The 11,705-nt window shown below is 40.5% G+C and overlaps 1 protein-coding gene across 2 annotated transcripts; it reads right to left on the bottom strand.

Moving 5' to 3' along the window:
- Nucleotides 1–7,295: 7,295 nt before the first annotated feature.
- LOC145443818 (uncharacterized) lies at nucleotides 7,296–10,847 on the bottom strand. Of its 2 annotated transcripts, none has more exons than XR_013916548.1 (3): nucleotides 8,627–10,847; nucleotides 7,695–7,882; nucleotides 7,296–7,625 (listed from the first exon to the last, which is right to left on the bottom strand). XR_013916548.1 is itself a non-coding variant. In XM_080321779.1 (3 exons), the coding sequence occupies exons 1-2, from the start codon at nucleotides 9,196–9,198 to the stop codon at nucleotides 7,870–7,872; spliced, it is 324 nt and encodes a 107-aa protein (XP_080177905.1). In that variant the 5' UTR covers nucleotides 9,199–9,607; the 3' UTR covers nucleotides 7,296–7,625; nucleotides 7,695–7,869. The 2 variants fall into 2 exon arrangements, 1 of the variants encoding a protein (XP_080177905.1); XM_080321779.1 differs by having other exon boundaries at nucleotides 8,888–9,607.
- Nucleotides 10,848–11,705: the final 858 nt, after the last annotated feature.

Here is an 11,705-nt window from a genome sequence, read left to right as displayed (position 1 = left end):
ACCAACTGTTTAGTTACTTGTTATTATATAGCTAGATTGACAGCAGTGATAAGCCAAATCATTAACTATAGATATACATATATGGGTTATATGTAATTGGTATTGCATGTTGGCCTATATATAACTATCTGTATAATGTATGAGGTAACCAGCTGACTTGAAGGCCTGAAGGTCGTATCGCTGGCCACCATTTCACAGCATTACTTTCTTACACATGAAAATAAACTTCTGTCTGTCTGTCTGTCTGTCTTGGGATGTCCCAACCTGCACCATAACCCACCCTGATACCCCCTTCCCACGACCCTAATATTCCCCTAGCCCAGGGGTGGGCAAACTTTTGAGCTCGCGGGCCGCATTCAACATCTAAATCCATTCGCGGGCCGCACTATATAAAATTGGGATTATAAACTAAAACGCAATATCGGCATTTGATTATATAGTGAGGACATGGAGATAATGTGTATGCTTATTTAAAGCAAACCAAACATTGCTTTGATGATACCGCACACGCGTCAAAAACATAGTGGCGATTTTTCATAGGCTGGTCGACCACTATAACCAATTTGTCAAAATTATAGCGATGAAAGTCGTTTGTCCCGATTCTTAGAACAGGATTGAAATTGAAATCTATGAGCAGCGATCTGTTCATAGATTTACTAATTCCACTTGGGGTTCAGTTCCAGGACACACAATGCTGACAGCACCATAACGATGTTAGCGTCAAACACTCTTCTAGTATATGTGTAGATAAAATATAAATACCCCAATTCTACGCATAGAACGAATCTACCTAAGACACGCGCGAATCGATTTTTATAAGCACATCACCAAAACAGTTAAAACTGGAGTGGCGTCAATTTCGTTTAGGATTTCTGTGATTATTAGCGGTTGAAACCTTTCAAGATGCGTGGTCTTTGAGATGGTCGCGCCAGAAATTAAACATACAAAATAACATAGGAAATATTTACCTTAGAACTGTGGTTCTCAAACTTTTCAAGACACACCCCGTTTGTGATGGTGAAAGATTTCGCCCCACCCCTTATCGTCATATCACAAAACGCGACCAGGATGCTAGCAAACGTAACGGATAGTTTGTTGGCATGGAAGATTACGACTGTGGATGAGAGATTTTTAGATATGAAATTCAGACTCAATACAGAGCAATAATTAAGAACTGGGTGTAAATCGCGCGGAGCGCGAAACTTTTTTTCAGTTGACCTCAGCTTCGCACCCCGTTCAGATGCTTTCATGCCCTCAAGGGGGGTGCGCCCCCATTTTAAGAACTACTCCCTTAGGTGAAATATACTAAGAAAAAGGGTAATCAAGTTCCCGCATTAATTCGATATTTAGTACGCAGATTATCAATATTTTTAATAAGTTGTTTTAGACTCTCGCGGGCCGCACAGAACGGTGTTGCGGGCCGCATGCGGCCCGCGGGCCGTAGTTTGCCCACCCCTGCCCTAGCCCTAATCCCAACGTGAGAAACAAGTTATTTTGACGTTTATAAATTTTTACATGTTCATGGGAATCATTTATTGGTTTCATGGTGATCACTTCTGGATGTGTGGGGAATAACGAAGAAGTGCCCCTTTTAATACTTCGTCCGAAATCTTCATCTGGTTAACTGACACGGAAAATACTTTCTCTCATCTAGAATACGCAGAAGCAACTCTGACTCTGGCTGACGATCACTTGATATCCCTGCCGTGGTGTCCTTGTCCTAGTATGAATGGAAATTGGGAAGTCCCCGTCACCAACAGTGTAGCGTTTACGCCAACTAGCGTCATGATAATATGGTTTAGTGTTTCTCAGACTGGCGCTGGTCAGATTGGACGGTGGACATGGACACTGGACAGCTATAAAATTTCAGAATTGGTTTAGAATTAGAATTAGAGCTGCGCAGTGCTCTTCAAATTAGATTACACTTGTCAACGCATTTTAGGCAGAAAAGTAAGAGTGGTTTCAGGGGTTCTGAAGTAGGATTCCCATATTTTGGAAATCTGAGAAGAGGGCACTTTTTCAAAATTTTCAGACTTACAATACTGGAGTAAAATCCAGAAGAACTGATAGTTTTTCCCGACTTTGTGGTTGGATGACTAAAAAAAGGTCATTTCCCGACTTGGCTCCTGAAATTCACACTTTTATGAAATCTCCGTTAGATGACTAAAAAGGTCAACTTTCTGGCTCAGTCCCCGAAAAAGCCGCCGGGCGGTTGCTTCGGTGCTGATTCACTGTATTTCGATCAGTCTAATTTTACCCTATATTTAACAAAGAATCAAAGAAGAGGACAAATCCTCTTAAAAGAGTACGTATGGTAATCCTATTCAGAAGGACACTGATTCTGCATAATATGACCTTTTCAAATTGGCTCTTGCTTTGGAGGTATAACCCATGGGGCTATTGGACTAAAATCTCCCATTTACGCTATATAATGGCTGGATAGAAAATCGGCTCAGTCGTACTATCAAGTGTAAAAATTCAATCTACCTGTTATTTTTACACACAGAAGACTCTTTTTAAACAGCAAAATTCCGGACATGTCTGAGAAATTCCAGACGTATGTTTTAACGCAGAGCGAATGTTTGTAGTTGTATAATTGTATATCTGACTCCAAGATTTATTATTGACTCCAAGAAGGTTGCATTTACAATTCGCTGCGTGTTTCTTCTTTCGTTCGACGAACCGGCGTAACCGCGCCGTACGGCCTTGTTGGCTGACGTACCACGAAGCCTGTCTATTGGACACGTATTCGATGGATCACCCTGACGAATATATTTGTTTCTGTCTCCACGACTTGTAACTTTAATGAATCACGTACGACAATGTAGCGGACTTCCGAGTCAGCGAAATATCATGTATAGAATGACCGTCTCTCATAACCACGAGAGAGTACATGCACAAATTGTTATCTACGTTCACACGATAAAATATACGACTTACAAAGGTGTTATCGGGTTCCAGTTCAGATAATTATGTGAGGTTTACCAGCTCCTTATCGAATGATATTTAAATGGCGTTATACCAATATACTCCGTTAAATATGTCAACCCTAGATACCATGGCCTCGTGCAGTTCCTCAACATGATTTTTGTATGCCTTTTCGATCGTCAACATCTGACAAGAGAACAGGAAACAAGCTCTGTAAAATTGCCTATTGAAAAAATATTTACTTCTCTCAAACTCTCGCTGATACATTACAGAGCTTATAGTACTGGATCTGGGCGGTCCATTTTCACCTGGATCATATTTACCATATTTCCGAGAACGGATAAATTCGACGACCAAACGAAGGTTTTGACTCTTGATATTATTGTCATCTTGCCAAAAGTTGTAACACATTTATCCTATTCGCCACCATCAGACCTTTCAAACGCGGAAAACCAATGCAACCTAACTCTTCATTTCCGTTTATGAGTACGTGGATACTTTTATTAGAAATTACCATTAGAATTGACCATCACTTTTCATACCGTATTCATACCGTGACACTGACCTCACCGTGACTTGAATATGGTCTGTTGCAGTTTAAAAGTGGGCAGAGTATATCCCTCTACCGTTTCCGCCATCGATCGACACCCAATGACATGTCTAAGTTTTTTTGTAAGACTGAATAAAAAAAATACTTTCTCTAAAAAATCTCTCTCTCTCTCTCTCTTTCTCAATGTCCAAGGCTGACCCCCAGGATGGCGTCAGAGAGTCAAAAATGATGCTTCAGTGCGTAGCCACCGTTGCCAGGTTTCGAACAAGCCGTCAACCTATAGATAACTAACCTAAGGATAGATATACAACACCCGTCGTCACGCTTGCTTGCTCGGAGCAAAATACTGCTCAACAATCTGAACGCAACGTAATTGCCAATCCTACAGCTGACGACCCGAGCGCCCAAATCAAATAAAGTTGGTCTTACCACACCTTCAAAAGGGTTAAGTCACTTGTTTGCGCCATCACTTCTGCACCCACCGCGACATTTCTGGCACGCATTATTTCACTGTTGAAGTTCTCCATGCGACCAAGTAGTGAATATTCAATTCAATCCAATTCCAACGATACCTCGGAAGATATGAAGGTGTGGGCTCGAAGTAGTCTTCGATATCTGACACCAACCTGGCTTAGGCGGTGCAAATAAGGAGTCATGCACACTTTATGAAAGTAAAAGAAGATGGATTAAAACAGTGGTTCCCAACCTGTGGTACGCGTACCACTAGTGGTACGCGAAGGTCTTCTAGGTGGTACGCGAGTAGATTCTGTTGTTCTTCGACCGAAGGAAGTTATTAGTTCAGGTGAGGTTGAATTTGAATGTTTGAAGTTTTTTGACTGGTGGTGGAAAAACAATAACATGCATCTCATCAACCCGGGCTGATAATGCCTAGTTTAATATAATTTGTTATTACTAGGGCGATGTTTTCGACAAAATTGAAGCGTTCAGTCTAAAAATTGTTTATAAAGTTAAAATATCTTTGACATCTCTATTTCGTTTGCATCGTACACTTTGATATTTTACAGCTTGTAGCCTTGTTTATAGGCCTACCGTTGTAACGGGCTCATTGTGAGATCATCGTGGATCATAAACTGTCTAACGAAACAAATAGGTTGACAATTGACATAATGTTTTATGGTCAACGTGGTTCTATACCAATACCGAGAAAACCATTACCGAGAACGGACATTACCGAGAACACTATTACCGAGAATGGACATTACAGAGAATGGACACCACAGAGAATGGACATTACCGAGACTTGACACCACCGAGAATGGACATTACCGAGAAGTGACACCACCGAGAATGGACATTACCGAGAATTGACACCACAGAGAATGGACACAACCGAGAATTGACACCACAGAGAATGGACATTACCGAGACTTGACACCACCGAGAATGGACATTACCGAGAAGTGACACCACCGAGAATGGACATTACCGAGAATTGACACCACAGAGAATGGACATTACCGAGAATTGACACCACAGAGAATGGACATTACCGAGAATTGACACAACAGAGAATGGACATTACCGAGAATTGACACCACAGAGAATGGACATTACCGAGAATTGACACAACAGAGAATGGACATTACCGAGAATTGACACCACAGAGAATGGACATTGCCGAGAATTGACACCACAGAGAATGCGGACATTACCGAGAATTGACACAACAGAGAATGGACACTACCGAGAATTGACACAACAGAGAATGGACATTACCGAGAATTGACACCACCGAGAATGAACATTACCGAGAATGGGCATTACCGAGAATGGACATTACCGAGAATGGACACCACCGAGAATGGTCATTACCGAGAATATGGACAATACCGAGAACGGACATTACATGGACATGTCGGGAAAATTATACCTGAGAATTGACACCGAATGTGGCAACGCCGTGATGCACATACACGCGATCTGTACCTACATATGCATGACAGGCCTGCATGACTGCATGCATAAATTGTACACGTGAACTTATAGTCCTAATTCCTAAAGCATGTGATCATCGATCAATAGGGTTGGTTTTAAAGCGGTTTTACAATATCAGCTGATTGTCTACAACGTTTCCGATTCGTGTACCAACCATGACATACGAATTAGCCTACTCCGCTTCACTGATACGGAAATCTGTAGCATCCAGCTGTCATGCATATCTCAAAAGAGTGTAATATGGTTGAAATCGAGAAGGCATCAACTCTCACAGAGCTCGCAAAGGGAGTAACAAATATGCTGGCAAATCATGGTCTACATTTTTCATTTGCGGCATGGGCCTACTCATTTTCAGTAGACGGTTAGTCATTCTATACATTGGTCAACATTAGGGTGGTTCAAAAATAACCTTTTTTCCTGAATCTTGCAGGTTACTTGATTAAATCGTTAGGTTGCCTTAAAAAACGACGCACACCAAATTTGAATTCATTCCAACCAATATTCGCGGATTTCGTAGAGTTTGAAAATTTTGAATTTGCCTAAAAATGCAAAACAAAATTTTTTTCAAATTTTCCTTCCAACCTTATGAAATTGTTGCGCTGTCTTCAAAAATGATGGAAAACAAATTTGACTCAATTCCAAGCTGCAGAAGCGGAGTTATTCAAGTTTTTTGATGATAATTCTGAGATGATCCACCAATCAAGGATAATCCCAGAATTATCAAAGAAAAACTGAAATAACTCCACTTCTACGGCTTCGAATTGAGTCAAATTTGTTTTGCATCGTTTTCGAAGACAGCGCAACAATTTCATGGGGTTGGCAGAAAAATTTGAAAAAATTTTTTTTTTGCATTTTCAGGCAAATTCAAAATTTTCAAACTCTACGAAATCCGCGAATATTGGTTGGAATGAATTCAAATTTGGTGTGCGTCGTTTTTTTAGGCAACCTAACGATTTAATCAAGTAACCTGCAAGATTCAGGAAAAAAGGTTATTTTTGAACCACCCTAGTCAACATATATGTTTAGGCTGACGCGATAATTCATATGTTTAGGCTGACGCGATAATTCGGGAATAGAGTGTATCAAGTAGACAAGAATTAATATTGGTAGCAGATGATTACTATGGAGAAAGTGCGTATTCAATCAGTAGTGACCGTCACGAAAATCTGGCTCGCGAATTATTGTAAGAGAACGTGTCTTGTGGTGATTCTGGGCGCAAACACAATTTAATTTAGGGCGTAGATAATAAAGTTGATTAAAATTCTAATCAATCTGGGTTGATTAAAAAGTCTATTATCGCGTTCATCAGGATTTAACAACACAAGATAAAGAAACTTCGTTGATCGCTGCGTATAGGCCTACAATTGATCGAGGTACATTTTTCATCTAAAGCAGTTAGCAAACCTAGACAAACTGTACAGGTACACTGCGTAATATTCCTACGCAGAAATATATTCGATTATGAACGTGACGATTGTGATTCCTAGGTAATGGCTTCGCTCAACAATCGGACAATCAACGAATTATGCACTTACCTTTGTAATGCAATATATCATATCTATATTCAATGATACGTTGCGTCGCTGTACCGTACTAATTGGACCCGCATTTCATTTCGCGATGATGATAATTCTACCTGTTACAATCGCAGAATATTTTATCAGTAGGCTGCCGTTTTACTCAGCAACCTGACAACTGACAGCCAACCATTACGCTATCTTGCATATAGTGACGCTATATTTCCTTGTCGCTCCTTTCCTACTGTTTTAAAGCTTCTACGGCTAGCAAAAATAAGAGACTGAGAAGTTCTGAATTTACTGTAAGCCCAGAAACTATAGTTCCAAAATTATAAGCAATCATGTTCCAGGTTATTTGCATTTTATTACTTGTCTGTGGCATGCTAAAATGAAACATCCAGAGGATAAATAGGTACAGCGGTGATCACCAACACAGACTTGGCGTTTCTTCATCAGAAAGGATGCTAAATATGTGGTGATCGCTATTATCTATTTTTTCACTTAGATTGTATGCCACTCTTGGCAGAAAATCTGTAGTCATGTCGGTTGACCACGCTGCATCACAAAGCCGCTTCAATTTGTCGCTAATGTCGACGTATTTTTTCTTTCTTTTAGGCGTTGCCTGGCCTGTGGAAGTTTGTAACAGCTGCACTCGATTTTGCATGACATCCATCCTTCAAAAATATATGTATATTCAAGTTGAAACCAAGTACACATATACATCTTCCATTGTTTATACTCACTTGATACACTCTAAAAATTTCCAAATGGTTACGTGACATCCCCCAACTAGAACGCGGAAAGCCGTGATGCCAGCCTTCAACAGAATTGTTGGTTCGGTGCATGCCACCGATGGTACGTTGTCGCACATTCCAAATGCTGGGTGGGAACAGCGGCCGCCTATTACTGCGTTGTTGATCATTCGTGATACCTAAGGCAGAAACAATAATGAGTTAAATACTTCATATATTCGCGAAGCAGATCCGTACTATCAATGCTTGATATAATGTGGTAATGAAAAGACGTTATTCATGGACAATTCGCAAAAGTGTCATCAATCTTCAGGGGTGAATCAAAAGGGGGAGAGGTGTGATTTTTTGCAATCAGGCAATGTTTTAAATTGTAGTAGATTAATCGGGTTAAATCTATGTACGTTAGTACGTACAAATGCCAGTTCGCGTTTACGTCTCTACACGCATAAACATATGCCAGTTAAGTTATATATTAAAATATAGAGTTAGATGGATTATTTTATTCAATTCAGTAGGCTGATATGTGAATAATGACTTGGTCACAAAGCGGCGAAAGCGAATCGCAAACAAATTTCGGCGCCGCTATTGATGACTTAATGTGCGAATCGATTAGTCTTGTTGGTATATAAACGCATCGCAGACATAATCTAGTCTGACGGGTGGTAATTATAAAGATTTAGGTGGTTAAGATAGAACAACAAGGTCGTGAAGATACAATAATAACAATATGAACATCGTTAGAGTAGTCTTCGATTCTACCCCATACTTTTAGACATCTCAACACACCAAAAATGCTATACTATCTTACACTGATTCAAACCTGATGACGCAATACAAAATATTCCAGATCAGCAATAATTTCAATAATGTGGCCAATCCAATCCGCAACAGTGAAAAAGATTGCATCTGTTAATATAGCCTACCTATATATGTATCCCTGAAATAATTAGCCAAACCCCCGAAAACGGTTGATCACTACTCTTTAAGCATTCGGTTCACAAACGGTATTGCGCGATTCACGAACGAGCCGAAATAGCAAACAGGAAACTCAAAATTATTAGTGAATTTGTTGGAACGTGTTTCGCGGTCTCGAAAAATTGTCTCGCGGACCGCAGTTTGAGAACCACTGGTCTGGCTAGACGTGAATACATTTCCCATAAAACGATAATGAAATAACATCATACCTTTGAACCATTTCTTTTGCCTCTACTATGCCAAACGTAGCACAGTGATTGTGTTCTTGAGATTGCTTCAGAACGATTGGTGGCTCTGATCCTTCAAGGACTTTCAATGAACACCGACATTTTTTTCTGTCATAATGCGTGCATATCCAGTACGAAGTACCATTCGAAACTTTCATTCTCCTAAATACGAACTCGCCAACAGCGATTAACTTATTTCCTCGCGTCGAAGTAATGTATTTTGCTAATACATTAGGTCCTGATTGTTCTGCCATTTCGTCGTCCACCTCTCTTAGCTGACCAACACCTGTCATGACTTTTAGTCGTAAAGCATGTGATTTACCGATACGGTTGGTTTTAAATCAGCTGATTGTCTCGAACACTCCACATTGGTGTGGTGATGATTCCAACTACGGCATAACATTGAATAATTTCGCTTCACTGGCGCACAAATCTGTAACAACCTGCTGTGATTCTAATCTTAAAAGAGCATAATATGATTAGGAGCCACTAAAGAAACTATGGTTCGATAAGGAATTCCGTCGCTTCTCTGGCATGGATACCTCTAATAACCCATCAACCTGCTGTGATTCGTATCTCAATTCGTTTTATCTGCTTGAAAGCGAAAAGGCAAACTATGACATAATAGTTTTCTTCAAAGGAACGGATATCTGTAATAATAGCGGAACTCATCGAGCTGCTGTGATTGGTGAAGCAAGAAGGCATCAATTCTTTCAAATCTCGAAAAGGGGATAAACAAGTATCTAGGCGGATCATGGTATACATTTTCGGTTGATGCAGCTTAGTCATTTTCAGTAAACGGTTGGCTTTGGGCTACCAGTAATGTCCTCTCAATAATGTTTACTTTGCCCGACTTAGAAAGCCTTATAAGGCTATTCTGCACCTTCCCCTTCCAGCAGCATATTGTTATTATTAATTGTTGAGAAGGAAACAATGCGACGCTTATCACCTTATCGGTGGCAGAAAGTAGTACGAGACATTTTACAATAAACGGGTTAGATTACCACATTTCTGTCCTGTCTCATGTGCACAATGCCTATAATGCACGCATGTTATGCATATGCACATTGCACTAACACAAATCGTATGTGCATCACTCTCTAATTTTTCACGAGGCTGCGCGCACTCCCCAACTCACTGCGCGGTCCCTTGGACAACAGCGCGTAACAACTATAAATAACATTGATCCCAACGTCCTGATATTAGGTATTTTCTGGTTTAGATTTCACGACATTCTTCATATTCGGAAATGTACATTCTCGGTAATGGCCATTCTCGGTGGTGTCCATTCTCTGTAATGTCCATTCTCGCTATTGTCCATATTCTCGGTAATGACCATTCTCGGTGGTGTTCATTCTCGGTAATGTACATTCTCTGTAATGTCAATATTCTCGGTAATGTCCATTCTCTGTAGTGTCCATTCTCGGTGGTGTTCATCCTCGGTAACGCCCATTCTCGGTAATGTCCATTCTCGGTAATGTCCATTCCCGGTATTGTCAATATTCTCGGTAATGTCCATTCTCTGTGGTGTCAATTCTCGGTAATGTCCATTCTCGGTGGTGTCAATTCTCGGTAATGTCCATTCTCGGTAGTGTCCATTCTCGGTAATGTCCATTCTCTGTGGTGTCAATTCTCGGTAATGTCCATTCTCTGTGGTGTCAATTCTCGGTAATGTCCATTCTCTGTGGTGTCAATTCTCGGTAATGTCCATTCTCTGTGGTGTCAAATCTCGGTAATGTCCATTCTCGGTGGTGTCAATTCTCGGTAATGTCCATTCTCGGTGGTGTCAATTCTCGGTCATGTCCATTCTCTGTGGTGTCAATTCTCGGTCATGTCCATTCTCTGTGGTGTCCATTCTCGGTAATGTCCGTTCTCGGTGGTGTCAATTCTCGGTAATGGCATTCTCGGTAATGGTTTTCTCGGTATTGTCCGGACACCGGTCAACGTACCGCAATATCCTAACTGAAGCAAGACTGCTTGGGCATTGCATGGTTCTTTCTTTTATCAAGAAGCGCATGATGAAAAATCGTGAGGTATGACAACATTGTCAGAATGAAGCAACATAGTGTGTCAGCAGCAGTGTAAGCACAACTTCAGCGTTGTCAGCCAACAACTATTGCTGTCGAACGGTCTTTCTCCATTCTAGGCAAGCTACTTATTAATGACAGACACTTTCTACCGGAGAATGTGCGAAAGTATCTTTCGTTGTACTACAACAAATTTTAATTAACTCTACCATAATACGTGGTGTATCTGCAGGGCCAGATGTCGTTAAAATAAAGTTTTTTCATGTCAAAATTTGTCAGTTATTACGTCAAAAACGCCTTTTCAGGCCAAATTACTTTGTCAGGACAGACAGTCCCAATCAAAAATGAATATGTAGTTCAATTTTAACATTATGTGCGAAAATTACTAATTTGCGTACGTGAGGTCAAAATTTGGTCAAACTTGAGTTTTTTTTAGGTCAAATTCATCCGATTTTTAGGTAAAAAAAATCGCCCTAGTACACCCCACATAGGTCAAATACGTGATTATGACGTCATACACTGTGAAAACATTTTTTACCGCCAATGGCGCGCGTATATTATGTAAGTGGTACGCGAGCACTGCATAAAACCTCGAAGTGGTACGTGGGTGGAAAAAGGTTGGGAACCACTGGATCAAAAGGACAGGTGACAAAAAGAGGTGGCATGTGTAGATAAGCGAGGTCGATATGTCAGGCCATGGTCCGGTAAACTAAAGGGCTGACTAAGTGACTAATGCTGATTTAGTAGAAATTGTCTGTATTTCAACTTGAATG

Source organism: Botryllus schlosseri, chromosome 7, assembly GCF_051294905.1.
Source record: "Botryllus schlosseri isolate E-star chromosome 7, Bs_hap1, whole genome shotgun sequence".
Lineage (NCBI taxonomy): Eukaryota > Metazoa > Chordata > Ascidiacea > Stolidobranchia > Styelidae > Botryllus > Botryllus schlosseri.
Note: the sequence above shows the minus strand (reverse complement) of the source record. Positions and strands in the feature narration are given on the sequence as shown.